The sequence below is a fragment of the Entelurus aequoreus genome, linkage group LG09, assembly GCF_033978785.1.
Source record: "Entelurus aequoreus isolate RoL-2023_Sb linkage group LG09, RoL_Eaeq_v1.1, whole genome shotgun sequence".
NCBI lineage: Eukaryota > Metazoa > Chordata > Actinopteri > Syngnathiformes > Syngnathidae > Entelurus > Entelurus aequoreus.
Genome location: NC_084739.1, coordinates 78,261,313 through 78,288,294, shown reverse-complemented (window position 1 = coordinate 78,288,294; position 26,982 = coordinate 78,261,313). Strand labels below are relative to the sequence as shown.

The 26,982-nt window shown below is 39.7% G+C and overlaps 1 protein-coding gene across 2 annotated transcripts; it reads right to left on the bottom strand.

The window, feature by feature from the left end:
• slc17a5 (solute carrier family 17 member 5) lies at window positions 1-26,567 on the bottom strand. Of its 2 annotated transcripts, none has more exons than XM_062059505.1 (11): window positions 26,338-26,567; window positions 22,653-22,849; window positions 22,332-22,565; window positions 19,227-19,314; window positions 19,053-19,139; window positions 14,958-15,076; window positions 10,987-11,148; window positions 5,371-5,503; window positions 5,164-5,311; window positions 4,940-5,030; window positions 1-400 (listed from the first exon to the last, which is right to left on the bottom strand). In XM_062059505.1, exons 1-11 carry the CDS (start codon window positions 26,420-26,422, stop codon window positions 251-253), a joined length of 1,494 nt encoding a protein of 497 aa, XP_061915489.1. In that variant the 5' UTR covers window positions 26,423-26,567; the 3' UTR covers window positions 1-250. The 2 variants fall into 2 exon arrangements, 1 of the variants encoding a protein (XP_061915489.1); XR_009827362.1 differs by having other exon boundaries at window positions 376-400; window positions 5,146-5,311.
• Between the last annotated feature and the right edge of the window lie 415 nt (window positions 26,568-26,982).

The following is a 26,982-nucleotide window of genomic DNA, read 5'->3' as shown; positions in this document are numbered from 1 at the left end:
TTTAGCGTATAATCCTGACTTTTTGTCCACACTTTAGATGTTTGGGTGATAGTTGATTTATTTGCGTACTTTTTTAGCGTATAATCCTGACTTTTTGTCCACACTCTAGATGTTTTGGTGATAGTTGATTTATTTGTGTACTTTTCCGTGTGAGGAAAAAGCTTTTCTGGAGTATTCCACTGTGGACACGCAGGTGTGGTGAAAGGAGCAGACATGGTTGTCAGCTGCAGCAGCTTCCATGTAGACTGGCTCAAGACTGGTTCAAGACTGACTTGCTGTGGGGCGCCTGCAGGGCCCAAGGCTGCACTCGCCCTTGGCCAAAGAGCGTGTAGAAGGTGGCTCCAAACACGTTGATGGCGCCGGCGATGAAGAAGACCATCTGCCATTCTTCTATGGTGTTCTAGAAGAAGACCACACCTTCATTTTCTGCCGTTTGTTGGCCAGAGAGCGTTGGTTCATGAAGACAAAGCGCTTCTGCTTTCATTAGAGGATCTTTGACTAGCATTTTTGCAGTAAATCCTTAAAAAGAGCATAGAACTCCTGTCGTATGGATGATAGAGGATCTTTAAGACTCCCCTTTTTGCAGTAAATCCCTGACACAAGCAAACCACCTGTCGTATAGAGGATCTTTGACAAGCATTTTTCCAGTAAATCCTTAAAAAAAAGCATAGCACTCCTGTCTGGCAGTGTAGAGGATCTTTGACTTGTTACATTTTTGCAGTAAATCCTTAAAAAGAGCATAGAACTCCTGTCGTACGGAGGATAGAGGATCTTTGACTCCCCTTTTTGCAGTAAATCCTTAAAAAGCATAAAACTACCTGTCGTAGAGGATCTTTAAAAAGCATTTTCCAAGTAAATCCTTAAAAAAAGCATAGCACTCTTATGCTCTTTTTAAGGATTTACTGCAAAAATGCTTGTCGAAGGTCCTCTATACTGCCAGACAGAACTCCCGTCGTATGGAGGATAGAGGATCTTTGACTAGTTTTTTGCAGTTAATAATTAAAATGAGCATAGCACTCATATGCTCTTTAAGGATTTACTGCAAAAATACTTGTCAAAGATCCTCTATACTGCCAGACAGAACTCCTGTCGTATGGAGGATAGAGGATCTTTGCAGTAAATCCCTGACACAAGCAAACCACCTGTCATATAGAGGATCTTTGACAAGCATTTTTCCAGTAAATCCTTAAAAAAAAGGATAGCACTCCTGTCTGGCAGTATAGAGGATCTTTGACTAGTATTTTTGCAGTAAATCCTTAAAAAGAGCATAGCAGTATAGAGGATCTTTGACTAGTATTTTTGCAGTAAATCCTTAAAAAGAGCATAGAACTCCTGTCGTGCGGAGGAGAAAGGATCTTTGACTCCCCTTTTTGCAGTAAATCCTTAAAAATCATAGCACTCGTGTCGTCTGGGGGTTTTGAGGATCTTTGACTCTCCTTTTTGCAGTATATCCCTGACACATCAAACTACCTGTCGTAGAGGATCTTTGACAAGCATTTTCCAAGTAAATCCTTTAAAAAAGCATAGGACTCCTATGCTCTTTAAATGGATTTACTGGAAAAATGCTTGTCAAAGATCCTCTATACTGCCAGACAGAACTCCTGTCGTATGGAGGATAGAGGATCTTTGCAGTAAATCCCTGACACAAGGAAACCACCTGTCAATATAGAGGATCTTTGACAAGCATTTTCCCAGTAAATCCTTAAAAAAAGCATAGCACTCCTGTCTGGCAGTACAGAGAATCTTTGACTAGTATTTTTGCTGTAAATCCTTAAAAAGAGCATAGAACTCCTGTCGTATAGAGGATCTTTGACTCCCCTTTCTGCAGTAAATCCCTGACACAAGCAAACTACCTGTCATATAGAGGATCTTTGACAAGCATTTTTGCAGTGAATCCATAAAAAGCATAGCACTACTGTCGTCTGGGGGTTTGAGGATCTTTGACTCCCATTTTTGCAGTAAATCCCTGAAACAAGCATAGCACTCCTGTCATATAGAGGATCTTTGACTAGTATTTTTGCTGTAAATCCTTAAAAAGAGCATAGAACTCCTGTCGTAGGGAGGATAGAGGATATTTGACTCCCCTTTTTGCAGTAAATCCCTGACACAAGCAAACCACCTGTCGTATAGAGGATCTTTGACAAGCCTTTTTCCAGTAAATCCTTAAAAAAAAGGATAGCACTCCTGTCTGGCTGTATAGAGGATCTTTGACTAGTATTTTTGCAGTAAATCCTTAAAAAGAGCATAGCACTCCTGTCTGGCAGTATAGAGGATCTTTGACTAGTATTTTTGCAGTAAATCCTTAAAAAGAGCATAGAACTCCTGTCGTGCGGAGGATAAAGGATCTTTGACTCCCCTTTTTGCAGTAAATCCTTAAAAATCATAGCACTCATGTCGTCTGGGGGTTTTGAGGATCTTTGACAAGCATTTTCCAAGTAAATCCTTAAAAAAAGCATAGGACTCCTATGCTCTTTTTAAGGATTTACTGGAAAAATGCTTGTCAAAGATCCTCTATACTGCCAGACAGAACTCCTGTCGTATGGAGGATAGAGGATCTTTGCAGTAAATCCCTGACACAAGCAAACTACCCTTCATATAGAGGATCTTTGACAAGCATTTTTGCAGTGAATCCATAAAAAGCATAGCACTACTGTCGTCTGGGGGTTTGAGGATCTTTGACTCCCCTTTTTGCAGTAAATCCCTGAAACAAGCATAGCACTCCTGTCATATAGAGGATCTTTGACTAGTATTTTTGCTGTAAATCCTTAAAAAGAGCATAGAACTCCTGTCGTAGGGAGGATAGAGGATCTTTGACTCCCCTTTTTGCAGTAAATCCCTGACACAAGCAAACCACCTGTCGTATAGAGGATCTTTGACAAGCCTTTTTCCAGTAAATCCTTAAAAAAAGCTATAGCACTCCTGTCTGGCAGTATAGAGGATCTTTGACTAGTATTTTTGCAGTAAATCCTTAAAAAGAGCATAGAACTCCTAACGTATAGAGGATCTTTGACTTCCCTTTTTGCAGCGAATCCCTGACACAAGCAAACTACCTGTCATATAGAGGATCTTTGACAAGCATTTTTGCAGTAAATCCTTAAAAAGAGCATAGCACTCCTGTCTGGCAGTATAGAGGATCTTTGACTAGTATTTTTGCAGTAAATCCTTAAAAAGAGCATAGAACTCCTGTCGTAGGGAGGGTAGAGGATCTTTGAAAAGTATTTTTGCAGTAAATCTTTAAAAAGCATAGCACTCCTGTCGTCTGGGGGTTTTGAGGATCTTTGACTCCCCTTTTTGCAGTAAATCCCTGAAACCAGCATAGCACTCCTGTTGTATAGAGGATCTTTGACTAGCATTTTTGCCGTAAATCCTTAGAGCATAGCACTCCTGTCATTTGAGGATCTTTGACTACAATTTTATCCCTTACAAACAGCACAGGACTCCTGTCGTATAGAGGATCTCCGACTTGCATTTTATCAGTAAATCTCTTAAACAGGCATAACACTCCTGTCGTATAGAGAATATTTGACAGTTTTTTGCAGTAAGTCTTAAAAAACAGCATGGCACTCCTGCCGTATAGAGGCTCTTTGACTAGTGTTTTTGCAGTAAATCCTTAAAAACAGCATAGCGCTCCTGTCATAGAAAAGGTCTTTGACTAGAAAGTTTGCAGCTATCCCTTACAAACAGCACAGGACTCCTGTCGTATAGAGGATCTTCGACCTGCATTTTGTCAGTAAATCTCTAAAACAAGCATAACACTCCTGTCGTATAGAGAATCTTTGACTTTTTTTTGCAGTAAATCTTTAAAAACAGCATGGCGCTCCTGTCGTATAGAGGCTCTTTGACTAGTGTTTTTGCAGTAAATCTCTAAAACATAGCATGTCCATAGCGTTTCTACTCTTATGGATTATTCATTCTTCAATCAAGGCAACGATTGTAAGCTTTACAATACAACTACAACAATTCTTACTTACTCAACCATCACATGTGTGATGTCTGTAGGAGTGTTTTCATGCATATTTGTACGTGCTATCGTAATGGCATCAAGCTAGTGTCGTTAGCATTAGCTAATATGCTAACACGTTTACAAGTGTCTGTGTTAGTATTATTAACTTACAATGGCATTCTTTTTATTTGATCTGTTTTGTATTTTAGTTTCGTAAAATTCACCAAAACGTCACCGTGGAATTATTGAGTCTGTTTAGCTGATTGGAGAGCTAGCTTACGCAGCTGGTGGGTCCATGACTTTTGTTTTGTTTGATCAGCCGTTTTACTGCCCTGTTACAGACACCGTTTGGAAACAATGAAGGTATGTAAATAAACATTTACAAAAGATTTCGTACCGGTATAAATCTGCGGCTTAGGGTCTGGTGCGGCTAATATATGTAAAAATATTTATTTCTTCTAAAATTTGGTGGGTGTGGCTTAAACCTTTTTGTCACAAATAAATGTATAAGAAACATCTGTGTGTTGACTCATTATCAGTGAATAGTACTGTGGAGGGAGAGTGTGATCAGCACGCCTGCAGGAGCAAAGGTCACCGCCTCTGTCGATGGTGTTGAGGGCGGAGCACCATCAGATGTGCTGACGGCGAAACACAGCTGGCAGGTGATTAGATTACACAGGTGGTACGTGGTAATCTAGTCATTTGTTGTCTTTAACAGTGAGCAGCCGGGAGCAGAGAGAGACAGAGGATACGGACGTGACTGAAAGGTCACGTTCTACTGGAGAGAAAAACTTGTGTTGAAACAATATCATTAAAACCTTGTTAAAACCTGCACGCTTGGCTCCTGCCGTGTCTGACAGTCGGACCGCTAGGAAGCGACTTCCACAAGTACATCTATACTGCTGTACACTGACTACTCTTAAGTATATATCTTAGTATTTATTGTCCCTTGACAAGATGTACTGAAAAGAGGATGGCAGAAAAAGAGGTTCTTACGTTTGCAGTGAGGCTTCTGGCGATGAGCGGTCCCACCATGCCGGGGATGGTGGCGAAGGAGTTGGTGATGCCCAGGAGGATGCCCGAGTACCTGCCAGGACCACAACGACAGTTTGAGTTTACGTGAGCAATCTTGATGGATCGCGTCATGTTGCTTCCGCTTCTTGTTCTGTGGTTATCGTCACACGTGGGAGATGTTGGCGGACCTAATGTAGCGGCCTTACGAGGGAGCGATGTCCAGGTGGTTGATGTTGAAGCCCGACGCCGACACGCCGCCCAGCGAGGAGGAGATGGTGAGGAAGGCGATGGCTAGGGTGTAGTTGCAGCCCGTGTAGCCCGCCGCCACCAGGAAGATGCCCGGTCCGATCATACCTGCACACACACACACACCTGTATTCCCTGGGTCCTGGGATGGAAGTACAAGAACCTACCGATGATGGTGAAGGTCTTCCTGACGGTGACGGTGGGGTAGGAGCACTTCTCCCGCAGGTAGTCTGCCAACTGGCCGCTGAGCATGGCGCACACGGCGCAGCCCAGGTAAGGCAGAGCAGACAACATTCCGTTCTGACGTGGAGCAACAAATCCACCTTTACATCCACACTACAATCTGCTCCGTTTCTATAGCAACAAGCACATCACACGCTGCCCTCTGCTGGCTGACGCAAGTAGTGCAGTCCATTGAACTGGAGGAACAATGATAGACAATCTTTGACTAGCAGTCCTGCAATAAATCCTTAAAACCAGCATAACACTCCTGTAGAGGATCATTGACTGGCGGTTTTGTAATAAATCCATAGCACTCCTGTCGTCTTGATGCATAGAGGATCTTTGACTCACATTTTTGCAGTAAACCAAATAAACTAGCACAACACTCCTGATGATCTTTGACTGTTTTTTTTCCAGTAAATTTTTAGAGTATAACGCTCCTATAGAGGATCTTTGATTATGGTTTTTGCAGTAAATGCCGATAATGAGCATAGCGCTACTGTCGTATAGAGGACCTTTGACTAGCATGTTTGTATTAAATCCTTCTGTCGTATAGAGGATCTTTAACTCGTGTTTTTGCAGTAAATCCAATAAACGAGCATAACACTCCTGTTCTAGTATAACCCTCCTGTTGTATAGATGATCTTTGACTGTTTTTTTTGCATTAAATCCTTAGAGTATAACACTCCAATAGAGGATCTTTGATTATGGTTTTTGCAGTAAATCCCGACAATGAGCATAGCACTACTGTTGTATAGAGGATCTTTGACTAGCATGTTTGTATTAAATCCTCCTGTCGTATAGAGGATCTTTAACTCGTGTTTTTGCAGTAAATCCCGACAATGAGCATAGCGCTACTGTCGTATAGAGGATCTTTAACTCGTGTTTTTGCAGTAAATCCAATAAGTGAAGTGAAGTGAAGTGAATTACATTTATATAGCGCTTTTTCTCAAGTGACTCAAAGCGCTTTACATTGTGAAACCCAATATCTAAGTTACATTTTTTAAACCAGTGTGGGTGGCACTGGGAGCAGGTGGGTAAAGTGTCTTGCCCAAGGACACAACGGCAGTGACTAGGATGGCGGAAGCGGGGATCGAACCTGCAACCCTCAAGTTGCTGGCACGGCCGCTCTGCCAACCGAGCTATACCGTCCCGATAAACTAGCATAACACTCCTGTTCTGGTATAACCCTCCTGTTGTATAGATGATCTTTGACTGTTTTTTGCAGTAAATCTTTAGAGTATAACGCTCCTCTCCTATAGAGGATCTTTGATTATGGCTTTTGTAGTAAATCCAGACAATGAACATAGCACTACTGTCGTATAGAGGATCTTTGACTAGAATGTTTGTATTAAATCCTCCTGTCGTATAGAGGATCTTTAACTTGTGTTTTTGCAGTAAATCCTGACAATGAGCATAGCGCTACTGTCGTATAGAGGATCTTTGACTAGCATGTTTGTATTAAATCCTCCTGTCGTATAGAGGATCTTTGACTAGCATGTTTGTATTAAATCCTCCTGTCGTATATAGGATCTTTAACTCGTGTTTTTGCAGTAAATCCAATAAACTAGCATAACACTCCTGTTCTGGTATAACCCTCGTGTTGTATAGATGATCTTTGACTGTTTTTTGCATTAAATCTTTAAAGTATAACGCTCCTCTCCTATAGAGGATCTTTGACTATGGTTTTTGCAGTAAATCCCAACAATGAGCATAGCACTATTGTCGTATAGAGGATCTTTACTAGCATGTTTGTATTAAATCCTCCTGTCATATATAGGATCTTTAACTCGTGTTTTTGCAGTAAATCCAATAAACAAGCATAACACTCCTGTCCTAGTATAACTCCTGTTGTATAGACTTTGACTGTTTTTTGCATTAAATCTTTAAAGTATAACGCTCCTCTCCTATAGAGGATCTTTGATTATGGTTTTTGCAGTAAATCCCGACAATGAGCATAGCATTATTGTCGTAAGAGGATCTTTACTAGCATGGGACGGCGTGGCGAAGTTGGTAGAGTGGCTGTGCCGGCAATCGGAGTGTTGCGGGTTACTGGGGTTCAATCCCCACCTTCTACCTTCCTAGTCACGTCCGTTGTGTCCTTGGGCAAGACACTTCACCCTTTGCCTCTGATGGCTGCTGGTTAGCGCCTTGCATGGCAGCTCCCGCCATCAGTGTGTGAATGTGTGTGTGAATGGGTAAATGTGGAAATACTGTCAAAGCGCTTTGAGTACCTTGAAGGTAGAAAAGCGCTATACAAGTATAACCCATTTATCATTTATTTATCATTTATGTTTGTATTAAATCCTCCTGTCGTATATAGGATCTTTAACTCGTGTTTTTGCAGTAAATCCAATTAACTAGCATAACACTCCTGTTCTAGTATAACTCCTGTTGTATAGATGATCTTTGACTGTTTTTTTGCATTAAATCCTTAGAGTATAACGCTCCTCTCCTATAGAGGATCTTTGATTATGGTTTTTGCAGTAAATCCCGACAATGAGCATAGCGCTACTGTCGTATATAGGATCTTTGACTAGCATGTTTGTATTAAATCCTCCTGTCGTATAGAGGATCTTTGACTAGCATGTTTGTATTAAATCCTCCTGTCGTATATAGGATCTTTAACTCGTGTTTTTGCAGTAAATCCAATAAACTAGCATAACAATCCTGTTCTAGTATAACTCCTGTTGTATAGATGATCTTTGACTGCTTTTTTGCAGTAAATCCTGACAATGAGCATAGCACTACTGTCGTAATGAGGATCTTTGACTTGCATGTTTGTATTAAATCCTCCTGTCGTATATAGAGGATCTTTAATTCGTGTTTTTGCAGTAAATCCAATTAACTAGCATAACACTCCTGTTCTAGTATAACTCCTGTTGTATAGATGATCTTTGACTGTTTTTTTGCATTAAATCCTTAGAGTATAACGCTCCTCTCCTATAGAGGATCTTTGATTATGGTTTTTGCAGTAAATCCCTAAAAATGAGCATAGCACTACTGTCATACAGAGGATCTTTGACGAGCATGTTTACATTAAATTCTTGGATGCTTAACACTCCTGTCGTAATAGAGGATCTTTGAATAGTGTTTTCGCAGCAAGTCCTTAAAGAGTGCAGCGCCCTTGTCATATAGAGGATCTTTGACTGGCGGTTTTGCAATAAATCCTTACTAAGATCAAAACTTTCCTGCTTTGCGGTGTAGAGGATTTTTGACTATCATTTTCACAATAAATCCCTAAAACGAGCATAAAACTCCTGTCATATAGAGAATTGTTGACTGGCGAGTTTTTGCAATATATCCTTACAAAGGGCATAGCACTCCTGTAGTCTTGATTCGTAGAGGATCTTTGATTCACACTTTTGCAGTAAACCAAATAAACTAGCATAACATTCCTGTGGTATAGATGATCTTTGACTGTTTTTTGCAGTAAATCCTTAGAGTATAACACTCCTCTCCTATAGGAGATCTTTGACTAAGTTTTTTGCAGTAAATCCCGAAAATGAGCATAGCACTACTGTCATATAGAGGATCTTTGACTATCATGTTTGCACCAAACCCTTGAAAAGCTTAACACTCCTGTCATATAGAGGATCTTTGACTAGTGTTTTTGCAGTAAGTCTTTCATGAGTGCAGCGCTCATGTCATAAAGAGGATCTTTGAATGTCCTTTTGGCAGGAAATCCCTAAAACGAGCATGACACTCTTGTCGTGTCGATGATCTTTGACTATGGTTTTCGCAGTAAATCCCTAAAACGAGCATAACACTCCTGTCGTATAGAGGATCTTTGAATAGTGTTTTTGCAGTAAATCCCTATAACGTGCATAACACTCCTGTCGTATAGAGGATCTTTGAATAGTGTTTTTGCAGTAAATCCCTATAACGTGCATAACACTCCTGTCGTATAGAGGATCTTTGATGAGTGTATTGCAGTAAAATCTTAAAACGAGCATAACACTAGAAAAGCTTTGACTAGGGTTTTTGCAGTAAGTCCTTAAAAGGTATCTTTGACTCTCCTTTTTGCAGTAAAAATCCCTAAAACGAACATAGAGATCCTGTCATAAAGTCTAGAGCACAGGTCTCAAACTCAAGGCCTGGGGGCCAGATCTGTTTCGCCACATTATTTTATATGGCACGCAAACACCTGGAAATAATATGCGTTAAGTACTTTATCTTTTCTTATCTTATTAAATGTTTTAATTTTTTTACAACCACTGTACATTTTTCAGCCAAATTCTGGTGACTTAAAAAAAAAAAGCAAAATAGTATTACTGTTTTTCTGTTTACCGTAATATGTTTAAAAAAAAAACACTATTTCACAGTCAAATTTAGGGCACTGAGTTGCCAGTTTGTTTACTGTAAAATCTACATATTTTTTTAGTGTGCATATGAAATATACAGAAAATTCCTGGATATAAGCCCCTAGTTTTTTCCCTACGCTTTGATACCCGCGGCTTATAAAACGGTGCAGCTAATTTTTGGATTTTTCTTCGCTGACAGCCATAATGCAAATAGTTTTCACAGCAGTGCCCTTCTGTTTAGATTGAGCTTCTAACCGAAGGTAGAAGTGCTGTTCCATCTTCTAACCGTCCATAGCGTTTCTACTTCAATGGATTTTTCATTCATCACTCCAAGCAACGTTTGTAAGTTTTACAATATCAAGCTAGCCTTGTTAGCATTAGCTAATGTGCTAACACGTTTACACATGTCTGTGTTAGTCTTTTTGTATTGTTTCAGTTTCACAGATTCCTCAGCAAATTCACCAAAAGGTCACCGTGGAGTTGCATAGGTAAATGTATATATTATTCGCTGTTACAAGCGGCCCTCTTAGGACAGCCATAACTGCCATGTGGCCCTCAAAACGAGTTTCCCCTGGTCTCAAGGATCTTCGACTAGCCTTTTTGTAGTAAATCCTGAAAGAGCGTAGTGCTCCTGTCGTATAGCTGATCGTTGATGAGCATTTGCTCGTATTTAAAATTGTGATTATATGAGCCATGTGGTGAGGTTAAAATGTGAAAGTATAACAAAGCCTTTTGTTGACATTGTGTCGTTTACAGTTACTTATTTCTGTAAAGTTCCTGTGTTTTTGATTCAATTTGTGATGTCACTTCCCCCTTTGTGCACGTCTTTTTCTCAATATTTTGTGTGAATTTTAATTTCTACTTGTGCATGGGTTTAGAGAAAAATTTTCTTATTTCAGGTATTTTGGGGTAGAAAGATTGTCTCATTGCTAATGTTCCTCCTTACAAATGATTGCATGAGAACATTGCAGCTGTAATAGAGTGGTTTGGCCACTAGAGGGCGACAGAGACTGCTTGATCATGCATTGAGTGCTGCTGATTGAGTTAAGTGGGTTCTGACATGCTGACAAAACAATTCCATTCTCGTCAAGACTTTGTATTATTAATAGTTATTGACATATGACTCAATGAGGTTTGCTAAAAATTGATTTTTGACCGCGTTACTTTGACCTGAGCTAACCCCTTAATGTTCAAATCAATCCACTCTGAAGCTATGACCTTTGACCTGTGACAGACCACAATGGATGGAGCCCTGACCTGCTGGATGCTGAAGCCCAGGACGTCGCTCATGTAGGTGGGCAGCAGCGTGAGGAGCGTGTAGAAGGTCCAGTTGTACGAGAAGTGGGCCACCACGATGGCCAAGAGCGGGCGCGACGTCACGATGGCTCGCCAGGGGACGTGTCCTCCTGAGGGGGACAGCTGGTAGGACCAGGAATCACCAGTCAGCAGCGTTAACTTTGCAATAAGTCGGTGCTCTTGTCACATAGAAGATCTTTGACTAGTGTTTTTGCAGTAGGTCCCTAAAACAGCTAAGTACTCATTTGAAGGATCTTTGACTATCGTTTTTTTTTTGTAGTTGACTATTAAAAACAGCATGAGGCTCCTGTCATATGAAGGAAATTTGACTAGCATTTATTCATTGCAGTTGGCCCTTAAACCACGTTTTCATCTAGAGGATATTTGACAGGCATTCTGTTATTTTTGCAGTTAGTTTAAAACAGCAGAGCACTTCCATCATTCAGAAGATCTTTGACCAGCGTTTAGTTTTTTTGCTTTTGTTTTACCATTAAAAACAGCAGAGGGCTCCTGCCATATAAAGGATCTTTGACTGTTTGCAGTTAGTCATTAAAAACAGCAGAGCAATTCTGTCAAATAGAGGTTCTTTGACTAGCCTTTCGTTGTTCTGCTTTTTAGGCAGTTGGCCTTTGAGAACAGTAGAGCATTTTTGCAGTTGGTCATTAAAAACAGCATTGTGTTCCTGTCGTATTAAGGAACTTTGACTGGCTTTTTTTTTTTTTTTTTTTTTAAACAGCTGGCCATTAAGAACAGCAGAGCGCTCTTGTCATACTAAGGATCTTTGACAGTCTTTTTTGTTTTGTAGTTAGTTGTTAAAAACAGCAGAGCGCTTTTGACATAAAAATTATCTTTGACTGGCTTTTTTAAATTTAAAATTCTTTTTTGCACTTGGGCATTTAAAACAGCAGGATAGAAGTCAAAATGCAAAAAAACTATATTATATATGTTTAAAAACAAAACTTTGTTAGAGATAACTGATATTCTTATTAGTTAAAACATTTCAGCTTTTTCTTAGTACGTTCCGATTTTATGCTCTATTTTTCTTACATTTTTACTGTTGTTTTTATTTATTATAGATATGTTTTTATTTGAAAACACACAACTTTTAAAATTTTAGCAGACACATTAGGTATATTTGCAAACCGTATCGGATCGGTATCGCCGATACCAACCTGAATTTTACTCGGTATCGCACATCACTACCAGCCAGATGTTTTGGAGTGCTTGCACCGGGAGTCCAACCTGGTCAGGAAAGGTCAACAGGAACTGTTCATGATCAGGCCCAACTTCCCCAAAGGCTGATGCTCTGTTTGTATCTGAGCAATACTTCCATAGATCCTGCTAACCCCTCTTTGCGGTTCAGAACTATTAGGTCTAAGGAACAGCTTGGAGCTGTGGCCTCTATCTCACCCTTCCCCCACCAGATTCACACAGCTGGTTACTTCCTCCTGCATAACAATCTCCTCATCAACGCAGACAACATAAGTGCCACTTTTGCACACTCAGACTCCAATCGCTTTTAAATTGGGACTTTTGCGCTGACATTGTTTGCACTGCTTAGTATCTTACTTTAATTACTGTTGTTTTAGTTTCAGGTTTTTATTTGTTCAGTGAAATTTAGTAAGATATTTGCATTATTTCATTTTTTGCATCTTTTAATCTTTTCCTACAAAAAACAGGAGGAGTCTGCATAATTTCATCGTACATTTGTATGTCAACAGTGGTACCTCAACTTAAGAGTGTTTGGACATAAGCGCTGTCCTTCAGACAATTGTTATGCTTTAAGTTGCAAGCAAAGATTTGAGTAAAGAGCGAATGTCACAGTGAACCCCGTAAGATCCGATCAAAACAACCGATCTTACTCGCAAGCATTAGCTTACAGCAAAAGATGCACATAACGTTTTTTTCCAAGCATGAGAAGGAAGGAAGTGAGTGTGAAGGGCAGTGCTGAGATGAAGTGGATTATATTCATTGAATTAAAGAAAGAAAGCATCAAAACAATGACAAAGCGTGGAGCTAGCTAGTTGGTGAAGCAGTTGAAGCGTAGCACTGCTAGTCTGTACCCTACTGAAGCAGAATGAGTCGATAACACCAGCCATGGAAGTTAAAATAATATCTAAAAGGCGGAAATGTATCCATAAAATATAAACAAGCTGCTGATGGGGTGTTTGACGGCAAAGCAGCTGGAAGGAGATACCATAGAAGTCCACTCTCTAAAGTAATGTACATTATTATTACATTACTTCATTAAAGTACTGCAATTGTTTTCACTATATTCTATTGTATTGTTTTTATAACAAATATTTTTTTCTCTACAAGTGTTTTTTTAATTTTAAAAGGGTGTGTTACATTTTAAAATGTAGCTGTTTTAGGAAGATCAAGCACCGATTAAGTTGATTTGAATTGATTAAAGTGGGAAGCGAGTGCAGCTGGGATAGTCTCCAGCACCCCCACGACCCCAAGAGGGACAAGCTGTGAAAATGGATGGATGGATATATATTATTATATGTTATATATATATATATATATATATATATATATATATATATATATATATATATATATATATATATATATATATATATATATATATATATATATACATACACATACATACGCACGCACGCACGCAACTCCTGGAAAAACAACCCCACACCATAATTCCTCCTCCACCAAATTTCACACTCGGCACAATGCAGTCCGTTATGTACCGTTCTCCTGGCAACCTCCAAACCCAGACTCGTCCATCAGATTGCCAGATGGAAAAGTGTGATTCATCACTCCAGAGAAGGCGTCTCCACTGCTCTAGAGTCCAGTGGCGATGTGCTTTACACCACTGCATCTGAGGCTTTGCATTGGACTTGGTGATGTATGGCTTAGATGCAGCTGCACGGCCATGGAAACCCATTCCATGAAGCTCTCTGCGTACTGTACGTGGGCTAATTGGAAGGTCACATGAAGTGTGGAGCTCTGTAGCAACTGTGTAGAAAGTGGGCGACTTTTTTGCACTATGCGCTTCAGCATCTGCTGACTCCTCTGTCAGTTTACGTGGCCTACCACTTGGTGGCGCAGTTGCTGTTGTTCCCAAACTATTCCATTTTCTTAGAATAAAGCCGACAGTTGACTTTGGAATATTTAGGAGCGAGGAAATTTCACAACTGGATTTGTTGCACAGGTGGCATCCTATGACAGTTCCACGCTGGAAATCACTGAGCTCCTGAGAGCGGCCCATTCTTTCACAAATGTTTGTAGAAACAGTCTCCATGCCTAAGTACTTGATTATATACAAGGCCAAGTGATTAGGACACCTGATTCTGATCATTTGGATGGGTGGCCAAATACTTTTGGCAATATAGTGTATATGTGTATTATATGAATATTATATGAATATTTTATATATGTATATATATATATATATATATATATATATATATATATATATATATATATATATATATATATATATATATATATATATATATATATATATGGTATTATATATATATACATATAATATATAAAATATATTTTATATATTATACAATATATAAATATAAATAAACATTTTTAAATAAATATATATATATATATATATATATATATATATATATATATATATACATATAATTTTTTATTTTTGTTTTAATCGATTTTTTTTTAAATTTGAAATCGGAATTAATAAGAATCGCGATTTGGATGTGAATCGCTTTTTGTGTGCACTCCTAGAAACTAATCAATATTGTGATATGTGATGCGCGTTCCAATGCAGGCTCTGTTGTTGTTTCCAATTTCTAGTAAAAAACAACACGTCAAAGTGTTTTAGCAGTGTGGTTTTGTCTCTGTCGCACAGAACCAAAGTCCCCTTGCCCTTTGCTTTACAAGCGAGCGCCGTAAAGCCGCCGTCGAGAACTTCTATTTCTAAGTAGCGTTACCTCGTTCTTCAGCGATCCGACGATGTAGAGTCTCTCTCGCTCAGAGATCCACGGGTGACTGTTGGGACTGTCGAAGGCCAGAAGGGCCCACAGCACAAACCACAAGAGGCCCACGGCACCTTAAAAAACACACACATCACACTTGGTCATCCTGCTCTCACGCGGTAAAAACACTGTAACAATAAAAACGTGTATGGTAACAGACATACTTGGGAACGTACAACATGTACCCCTTTTAGCAGAACCCTGGTTCACACGGCTACACACACATCAATTAGTAGTGTGATGGCGTGCAAAATAATTATCTGACATCTGTGATATTTGCTTTAAAAGACAACTTTGGCCCCTCATTCTATGTCTGCGCCGTCTACACAGAAAGCAGAAACATTGGAAAAAAGGCAGAAACTTGTAGGGTTAACTTTCCCTCAGGACTGCAATCTATTTGTGGCTGGGTTGGGTTGTGGGTCGGGCGATAAAAGCATATCAATAAATATCGCGATATCAATTAAAAATGCGTTTGATAATTTTTTATTCTTCTTCGGAAGGAAACGAAACATGCAAAAACAAGGTTGGTTGCATGAAGAAAGGCACTCGCTCTCTGGAAGTGATCACGGCTCGGTGGGAGTGACACGCTTAGAGAAAATCAGGTAACAGCAACTACTATCAAGTTTGGTTGCGCTATGTTGTTTGATTCTTTGCATGGAGTGAGAAGAGAAAGTAGAAATTAAGAAATTGTGGATAAAACAGGAAATTACAATATGGCAGATTTTTTTCCCCTCCCAAGGGTCTGCAGAAAATACTTATTCTCCGGTTTTTCTATGCTTACATTTTCACACTTTGCACTATTTTCTTACACTTTATTAAGCATTTCTTACATATTACTTATTTTTGCACTTTCACTTTAAAAGCTTATTGTTAAGTGTTCAATGTGATTTTAGTATTTTGTTGACATTGAGTGTTTTCCATGCTTTTGTTGACATTTCCTTTCTGCCTTGATAGCTGAGGGGATTATAATCAGAGGAAGGTTACATTTGAAATAAAAATGGTTACATCTAATATTTTTCTCCTGGTTCTTATTTTCAAATATCAATAATTACCTATATCAACCGTTATACAAAAGCCATAATACAGTTTTCAGGCCGAATGAAATAGTCGAATGAAATAGTCGTCCACAAACGGCACAGTTGGCCATGACAGGTTCGCAAAAAAGTGAGTAAAAAACAAGAAAAGCACAACAAATATATTTAGAATTACAAATTAACTTTCTTCAGTCTTTTTTTAAACGTCACAAGCAAAACATTTCTGTTCTGTCCTTTACATGGGGAGGGGCCCACGATAGCGCCCGCAATAGGTGCTTTCATGTCAGAATCGCCAAAAATGTCTTCAGTTTTTTTTGGGGGAAAAAAAAAAAGAGTATGAATATAGCAAAAAAAATCCTAAATTACAGCAGCGATTCCTCCTGCTCTGTCTCGTTATGATCTGGCAGATCAGATTACAATGTGTTTATGAGCAATGCCAAACAGGTAGCACAAACTCTATTTATAGCAGTGCATCAGAATTAAATGAATTAATTTATGTCAGCCTTTCTTCTGGCTTTTTATAGCTGGGTTGCAATCACATGACCTAGAGGCACATCTGGACACTTCCGGGTTTCAGGCGATGGTCTAAGCGCCATTAGGCTACTGTTTATTTAGCTGAATCAGTGCAGATTTTGGCTAATTTTAAAAGGGTTAGAGGCAAATATGAAAGAGACCATGAAATTTTTTTTTTACAGATTTTTACACTCTTAATAAAAATATTTAAAAAAATAATAAAGCACTTGGCTTCCCCGCACAATAACAACTAAACTTTTAGTTTTTGTTAATAAAATCGACATACAACATAAAAATACTGAAGTTTGGACCAATAATCACAATATTTATTACTAGGACTTAACATGACGTTAGTTTATTTGCACAAGCAGGTCTTCCTAGTTATATTTCGGCATAGCAACCACAAAAGAACACAAACTAATGCGATCTCTTGTCTTTTCTTTACGTTTAGTTCTGCTCTCAAACACTACTAATACAGTAGAGAATAAAGTGGATTGCATCACAGAAAGTTTCTCTAACAAATCAAATGTTCAAACAAACATTTTACAAAGTGATCACTGCAGACACAAGCGGTTCGATTGTATTCCACAAGATGATGAAAGTGATATTTTTGAGAGCCATTTCCTTCGACGCACTTTCGTTTTTCCCTGACTTAATTCCCTTTATGAAAAACTTATTTCGGGACGGACTAAATGAAAGTTATTTCCTATCCCTCTATTTGAACGACAGGAACACTCAAGAAGAGAACAACAATACGTAATTTTCTGTTCAAACTTTACACTCACTCACTTGTTTTAATGCTACTAAGCTGAAGCTGCTTCAGCACCGTGTGAATGAAGCCGCCAAGAAGAAAAACAGATGTGACGTCATACGTAACCCTCCTATTCTGTATAAACGACATAGGCGAGCACATGAAGTGACAAACTCCTCCCACCACCAACTCACATTTTGAGGTTTACCTCCCGACAGAGATCTACCTTCTCCCACCCTGTAGAAAGTGCCTGTCGCTGTCCGACACAACCGTTTCACTTCCGATACAATACCCATTTTTGGAGCCTTGAGTGCTGGCCGATACCAACATTATCCGGTAAAGTTTCAGCATAGCTTACACATATTTTTGTTATTTTGTAGTGTGAAACATTAGAATAAGTTTGAAATTAATCAAACAGAGAACAACGGTAAGTATGAAAAACACTAACCTGTTTATTATTAACCGTCTGGAATGGACTCAGGCTGTCTTTAAGTCGAAGTGGAGTGGTAATTGTTAATTTTTTTTGGCAACACCTTAACTTATAAGTTAAACTTAACACGCAGTAAATTGAATAATGCAAAGACATTTGTTACAGGATACTTTCTGACATGCTTGTAGACTTTGTATGTGTAAGTAATATGCAACTAAAATAATTTGATACTTGTTAATATAGACAAATTGTTCAATGTATGTGTGCTATTGTGTGCTTAGCTGTTGTGTAGCTGCTAGCTCCTAGTAGCCTCTAGCCTACCATGTATACTGTTTGTACAGGACTTGACTAAATATATGACTAAATTACCGTATGACCAATTATCAGACCAATACCAATATGGGATCAGAACACCCCCAGTTTTGACGTCATCCACTGTTTCGCTAAACAGCAAACTAAATATTAGCGTCTAGCTCTTGGTGTGACGAGTGCAATAGTAAACATTTTGTTCAGTGAATATTGAAAGAAGGCATCAGTACATAACGTTAACATTACCGTAAATTCCGGACAATAAGCCGCTACTTGTTTCCTACGCTTTGAACCCTGCGGCTTATAAAACAGTGCGGCTAATTTAAGGGCTTTTCTTTGCCAACGACCATAATGTTTTGTAGTCATCAAATAGTTTTCAACACCGACAGAGACACTCAAAATGTGTGTTATTGTTTGTGCGAGGGGGCCATCATTTGGACGAGTTTGCTCACTGCAGATTGAAAACGTATTTTCTGTTTCGTTCATTGAACCGTTCATTGCGTTTCTGCTCGAAATAATTCTTCAAGCAACGTTTGTAAGTTTTACAATATAACTAAAACATATCTTACTTATATATTACTATTGTTATGTAATCAAGCTAGCGCCGTTAGCATTAGCTAGTATGCTAACATGTTTGCAAGTGTCTTTGTTAGTATTATTAACTTGCAATGGCATTCTTTTTGTATTGTTTCAGTTTCGTAAATTCACCAAAACGCCACCGTGGAGTTATAGAGTCTGTTTAGCTGATTGGAGAGCTAGCGCAGTGGGTCCATGACGATGACTTCTCTTTTGTTTGATCAGCCGTTTTACTGCCGTGTTACAGACACCAATTGGAAACAATTAAAGTATGTGAATAAACGTTTACTAACAACTCATTTTACAACGTATATATCTGCGGCTTATAGTCCGGTGCGACTAATATATGGGGGAAATTTTTCTTCTAAAATTTAGGTGGGTACGGCTTAAATTATGGTGTGCTCTATAGCCTGGAAATGACGGTATTTTGTCCTTACCAAAGACGTAGAAGACGTAGGTCCAGTCCAAGTAGAAGCAGATTTCACCAGACAGCGGGAGGGACACCACGGTGCCTAATTGGGCTCCTGTCAGACATTGTTGCTCAGAATGAACTGGTGGTGCTGGACTCAAAGGTTGGAAGACATTTCATTACATAGTCTCGTTCGTCTCACCGATGTAGGAGATGCTGAGAAGGCGGCTCCTCTCCAGGGGCGGCGCCCACGCTGCCCACATGCTGTACATGGCGGGGAAAGTGACGCCCTGCACGCGGACACAAGGACTTTGGTGCATGATGGTCACAATGCACTTAAGGTGAATAGTAAATACACAACGATGCTATTCAGTGGTGGTTTTCTTCGAATACAATGTACAAATGCCGAGTGGCAAACAGCAACACAATTGTGCATTAAAAAGGTCTTTGTGTGGATGCAAACCCAAATATTGTTCAGCATTGTTGTATAATGTAGTGTAAATACTGCTAGAGAAGCATTGTGCATCCAAACTATTTCAAAAAGTTACTTGCTGCATGTAGTGTGCAAATGCAGACAATAGGGAGTAAACGATAAAAGTGGAGTTATAAAACACAAATAGCTTGCGGCAACCATCCGTCTGCAGTGAGTTCAAATATATTAGGACGAGGAATAGCTAAGTACACACAGTAGGAGGATACAACAACAAACCGCTAACAGCAAGCTAGCGCTCCTCAATGTCAGCAAATGTGTGGATCTATACAAATATAGACTTTAACGATAAGTACAACAGCCCTATTTAGTCGATACTACAATCGATATTTTTTTATTATCACAAAATCTTTTGTCTTTTTTTTTTTTTAATTGTTTATAAACTCAGGAAATATGTCCCTGGACACAGGAGAACTTTAATTATGACCAATGTATGATCCTGTAACTACTTGGTATTGGATACATAACCAAATTTGTACTATCACCTAAAAAGTATGTAAAATATCCAAACAACAGAAGAATAAGTGATTATTACATTTTAACAGAAGTGTAGATAGAACATTATAAACAGAAAGTAAGCAGATATTAACAGTGAATGAACAAGTAGTTTAAAAATCCATGATAATTTTGACAGAATAATAGAATGACAAATGACACAATATGTCAGAAGGTGTAAATCTCGCGCCAGGCCGTACCCATATCCGCAGCAGGTCTCCAAGGTGAACAGCCTCTGGCATGTTAGAACAAGCATGATTGTCACACACACTAGGTGTGGTGAGATTATCCTATGCATTGTCAACAGACAAATTAGGAGCATTTGTTTGCTTACTTATTGCTAAAAGACTAGTTATCCTTGTATGTACTGGAATTTGCAGCATTGTGCAGACTTGTCTTCTTTTGTGCCTCGTACGGTTTTACAAAACCCAAAACCAGTGAAGTTGGCACGTTGTGTAAATGGTAAATAAAAACAGAATACAATGATTTGCAAATCCTTTTCAACCTATATTCAGTTTAATAGACTGCAAAGACAAGATACTTAACGTTCGAACTGGAAAACGGTGTTATTTTTTGCAAACATTAGCTCATTTGGAATTTGATGCCCGCAACATTCTTCAAAAAAGCTGGCACATGTGGCAAAAAAGACTGAGAAAGTTGAGGAATGCTCATCAAACACTTATTTGAAACATCCCAGAGGTGAACGGACTAATTGGGAACATGTGGGTGGAATGATTGGGTATAAAAGCAGCTTCCATTAAACACAAACAAAGATGGGGCGAGGGTCAGCACTTTGTGAACAAACGCGTGAGAAAATTGTCCAACATTTCTTAACCAGCTATTGCAAGGAATTTAGGGATTTCACCATCTACGGTCCGTAATATCATCAAAAGGTTCAGAGAATCTGGAGTAATCACTGCATGTAAGCGGGAAGAGCGAAAACCAACATTGAATGCCCGTGACCTTCGATCCCTCAGGCCAGGGGTGGGCAATTCATTTTTACCGGGGGCCGCATGAGCAACCCGAGCACTGCTGGAGGGCCACATCGACAATATTTCAATTAAATTTTGCTCAATATTATTTTTGATATATACCGTAAGATAAATAATAATAATAATTAATAATAATAGTAATACTTCAACATAGTGTGTGTAACAGCATTCCATGACTAATATAAATAAATTAACATTAATAATAAATGACAGTAAAATAAGCACACGTATGACTGAGGAGTCATAGTGTAACTTTGTGTGGTGTTTGAGTTGTCCGACTTTTTGTGTGGCCATAAACGCACCAGTGGTTTAGTGGTATGCGTGTTGGTGACAGATGACAAGTTGGTTTTGGCCTGGTTTGTACGGCAGAAAATGACTAGTTTTTCGAGATAGAAGTGTGAAAACTCATGTTTTTTGTCAAGAGGAGTGGTCAAAAATTCAAGCAGAAGCTTGCCAGAAGCTTATGGATGGCTACCAAAAGCGCCTTATTGCAGTGAAACTTGCCAAGGGACATGTAACCAAATATTAACATTGCTGTTTGTATACTTTTGACCCAGCAGATTTGGTCACATTTTCAGTAGACCCATAATACATTCATAAAAGAACCAAACTTCATGAACGTTTTTTGTGACCAACAAGTATGTGCTCTAATCACTCTATCACAAAAAAATAAGAGTTGTAGAAATGATTGGAAACTCAAGACAGCCATGACATTATGTTCTTTACAAGTGTATGTAAACTTTTGATCACAACTGTATATTTAAAGTTTTTTTTTTTTTAAGTAAAGAGTAATTCCATGAGTAATTAAATTACTTCATGGGTTAAGTAACGAGTAATTAAAATTAATTGCTTCTTTTTTTATTTATTCTCAGAACAGTAACAGTAATGTGGTTTTGAGTTCCAACTAAACACTTTGCAGGCTTTGTTTGAAATACCAATGTGTAACGATATAGATATGGACCAAAACTATTGCCTGTGTTTTTAGACCTAATCACGATATATAGTAACACTATTGCTAATACTTGGTTAATATTCAGGTCACGAAATTGTAAATGGCGCTTTTTGAGTGTTTTATTTGTGGGTTTTATGACATCATAACTCCTATTAGCTCCATTGTTAGCTGACATTTATTTACATTTATTTATGAGTTATAATGCATTTTAATAAAAACAGGTGTTCTTGTGAGTGATAGGCAAAATTCCAAACAATGTGCAGTTCCCCTTTAATCATGTGGAACTTCGAGGGGAACTATTTACCTACTACTGTACTGCGACAAGTCAACAGGTTTTTTTAAGTCTATTTTTTTGTTCTTCAAACGTTGATGGCCTACCTCCCCGATCCCTTCCAGAACCCTGACAGCGATGAGGTAACCGGCGCCCAGGTCGGCCGCCAAAGGCGTGAGCAGCGTGAACACGACGGTGCCCAGGATTCCGAAACCCAGCAGCCACTTGGGGCCGAAACGGCTGGCCAGGTAACCTCCGGGGATTTGCGTGAAGATGTAGCCGTAGAAGAACGAACCCAGGATCCAGCCTTGCGTCTCAACGTCCCAGTCGTACACGCTGGCCTGTTAGAAGAGTGTGCAGGGGTCACATTTATTTATAAATTTACAACTAAATGACCCCGGCGGCGTGGATGAAGTGTAGAAAATCACCGAGTGGTTGCGTCCCGGGCGTGCGGGGCTGGCGTGAGGTGCGCACACGGAGGCGCTGTGGTTGGTGTGGGGCTGGTGGGTGGCGTTAAGCATGTCCACCATGGCCACGCTCAGGTTGACCCGCAAGGAGTAGACAACAAAGAAGCCGTAGGAGGACAGCAAGGCCAGAAGGTAACGGGTTGAGCAGCATGCCGGAGCTAAGAAGTCACAAAAAAAAAACCACTTATCATTTCCAAACTGGTCACAGCAAACAACTGCTCCTCCATTTTAGTCGTCAGAACGAAACAATCATCAAAAAAGGTCAACGAGCTGTGAAAAAGCTCAGAAGCCATTGATTGTTGTTTTATACTTCATACAGAGTATTGTCTTTAATCAGACCTCTATAGCGCACTGGTGTCAAACTAAAGGCCCGGGGGCCACATCTGGCTGGCACAACATTCTTCCTATATATAGGGCCGATAAAATTATATCAATATATATCGCAATAGACACGTAATCGATGTCAATAAAAAATGCATTTGAAAAAACTTTTATACTGTGTGTATATATATATATATATATATATATATATATATATATATATATATATATATATATATATATATATATATATATATATATATATATATATATATATATATATATACACACACACACATATATATACATACACATTAGGGCTGGGCGATATATCGAATATACTCGATATATCGCGGGTTTGTGTCTGTGCGATATAGAAAATGACTATATCGTGATATTCGAGTATACGTTCTCACGAAGTTGCTTTTAGCTGCGGGCATTACACAGCAGGCGTTTCTCACTCCTTCTTGTCTCTCCTTCTCACAGAGACATAAACCAAGCGCACCTACTTACATACGTCACATACTATCGTGCGTGCAACGTCATACACTCTCGCCGAGCAGACAGGTAGCGCATACTTGCCAACCTTGAGACCTCCAATATCGGGAGGTGGGGGTAGGGGTGGGGGGGGGGGGGGGCCTTGGTCGGGGGTGGGGGTGTGTGGTTGGGGGCGGGGGGCGTGGTTATTTACAGCTAGAATTCACCAACTCGAGTATTTCATATATATTTCATATATATATATATTTTATTATACATATAAATAAAAGAAATACTTGAATTTCAGTGTTCCGGTGGCTATCCATTAGATGGCAGTATTGTCCTGTTTAACTTCTCCGTTCATGATGAGTATATCATTTCGGCCACCGTGTTCAATGGAGAAGTCTGTTCTACAAAATTTACAGGCAACATACACCTTCCCCTTCGAACTGTCCTGGATGAACTAAAATTCTTGTTTCCATTCGTTTTGGAACTTGCAAGCGTATTTCTTCATCTTGCTCGTCGACGGCGTCGCCATGTCTGTAATTTCCTCGTTCTTCTGCTTCGTCTCCTTGTTGTGTGCGCAGTTGTGCACTCTACTCTCTAAAAGCCCTAGATGTTATGACGTCATTGGGCAGGCAAGCTGTTTATATCGTGGGAAAGCGGACGTGAGAACAGGCTGTCCCCACTCAGGTCCGCATTGAGCTGGAGGGGGCGTGGCCTCCAGCTCCGGCTGAATACCGGGAGTTTGTCGGGAGAAAATCTCTGCCGGGAGGTTATCGGGAGAGGCGCTGAATACCAGGAGTCTCCCGCTAAAAACGGGAGGGTTGGCAAGTATGAGGTAGCGGCATGGCTAACGTTAGCTGTGATGCTAGCTGTGCGAGTGGTAATACGAGAGAGAGAAGGTGCGAATCTGGTAATACATGAAGGAATAATTACTTCCCAAGAAAAACAGCACAGGGTCCATCGTCTGGCGGTGGTTTGGCTTCAAGTGGGAATATGTTGAACAGACAACCGTAATATGTCAAGTATGCAGTAAAAGCGTTGCTACAAAAAGTAGCAGCACTGCTAATTTGTAACATTATTTGAAAAGTCACCCGCTAGAGCAGGGTTGTCAAACTCAAATACAGAGTGGGCCAAATTTTAAACTGAACAAAGCCGCGGCCCAAAGTTGAACAAATTAACCTTTTAATAGGGACCCAAACAAGTTTTGCATTGAATATTGAACAAGCAAGGCTTATATAACTTTATAGTGACATGCAAAATTTAGTTTCAAATAATAATAATCAATGGCATATCAAATACAATTTTAATCAAAATTGAATGCCTCTTTTCTATTTGCAGCCTTCTGAGGTAAATATCAACATTAACTTTTTCCACAGGCTAATAAATTTGAAAATAAAATAACAATGAATAAACCAACCATTCAGGACTTTAAACTGCTCAGTTTGCAACACACTCATCTAATCTGATGTGCCCAAGCCAGATACCTGGCATATTTTCTTGGATGCTAGTTCATTAATGTCAGGGCTCAAGCTTTGAGCTGAGGCAACCTTCATTATCGAACGAAGGTGTTCATCAGTCATTATATCTCGTAGTCCACCCGGACCACAGTCTTGGGGGCGTGCCTTAAAGGCACTGCCTTTAACGTCCTCTACGAGCTGTCGTCACGTCCGCTTTTCATCCATTCTAACCACGTGCCGGCCCAGTCACAAGATATGTGCAGTTCTGTATGCACACACACGTGAATGCAACGCATACTTGATCAACAGCGATACAGGTTACACTGAGGGTGCCCGTATAAACAAATTTAACAATGTTAGAAATATACGCCACACTGTGAATCCACACCAAACAAGAATGACAAACACATTTTGGGAGAACATCCGCACCGTAACACAACATAAACACAACAGAACAAATACCCAGAACCCTTTGCAGCACTAACTCTTCCGGGACGCTACAATATACACTCCCGCTACCACCAACTCCCCCCTTGTAGCTCCCGGAAGAGTTAGTGCTGCAAAGGGTTCTGGGTATTTGTTCTGTTGTGTTTATGTTGTGTTACAGTGCAAATGTTCTCCGAAATGTGTTTGTCATTCTTGTTTGGTGTGGGTTCACAGTGTGGCGCATATTTGTAACAAAACTTAAAAGTTGTTTATACGCCAACCCTCAGTGTAACCTGTATCGCTGTTGATCAAGTATGCGTTGCATTCACTTGAGTGAGCATGCAGAAGCTGCACATATTATGTGACTGGGCCAGCACATGTTGGACTGTATGAAAAGCGGATGTGACGATTTTCGGGGCGGACGCTGAAATCTGGTACTCGCCCGGGAGGTTTGGCAAGCATGAGAATTAGCGGTGAATGCGGTGTTACCGCGGAACCGCTGCTAAATATAATTGGTGGGCCAGCTCTAGTGTCGCCTCAAGGGCCAGATGAAATTACACGGCGGGCCAAATTTGGCCCGAGGGCCAGAGTTTGACACCCATCATTACGTCAATTAATCAAACAGACTAATTGATAGATTACTCAATTACTAAAATAATCGATAACTGCGGCCCGAGTCATACTAGAACACACACAGAGAGAGAGAGAGAATAGTAGCGTGTACTTAATATGTCTACTTAACAAAAACCCAAGTACAAATAGTTAGATTCTCACCAGCACAATAAAAGTAGTCCATGTTCCGTACCGAGCGGCGGTCTTGTGACCAGAGCCGGAGGACGTTCCAACGTCGTTAGCGACACATTCGTGAACGCAAACATAGCATTTGGTTGGAAATAATGCTCTTTATTTGATTAAACGTGTTAGCTTAAGGAGTGTTAGCTTCAAGCGCCAAGTCTCACCCTTCTGGACGTTTCCTTTATGTCCCCGATGAAGAAGAGGCGTTTGCTGCTCCTCTTCTTCCGTGTCCGAACCGCGCGATTCCATTCGGTCCCAGGTTTATTTATTTCGTTTGGTTTAGATTCCAGAGGCGGTGGGGGGTTTTTTTTATTCCACCATGAAAAACTGCCAGGACAGCAAGCGAACGTCAACAAAACAAGCAGGAAGTGGAGATGTGACGTTCGCGAACGAGTTGAGTCTTCTGAGCAACTCTTTTAGGTGGACTGATTCGCAGTTGTGAGCTGCGTGTAAGTTAGTTCGGGAGCCGTTTATATGAACATGCGGATAAAATGTCACCCAACTAGCAAACTGAACTAAAATAAATTACGTTTTGAAATTATTTGTATTTTTATTTGATTTAGTTGATTTACTTTTATTTCATTGAGTTACTGTTTTTTAGTTTGTATTTCACTTTTTTCATTGTTCTGATATACACACTACAACTGTTTTTAAATTGTTATTATGTCCTAATTTTTATTGTAATATTATGTATACTTTTATAAATATATATACCAGGGGTCCCCAAACTACGGCCCGCGGGCCAGATCCGGCCCCCCAGCATCCAAAATCCGGCCCACGGGAAGTCCACAGTTAAAAAAAAAAGTGTT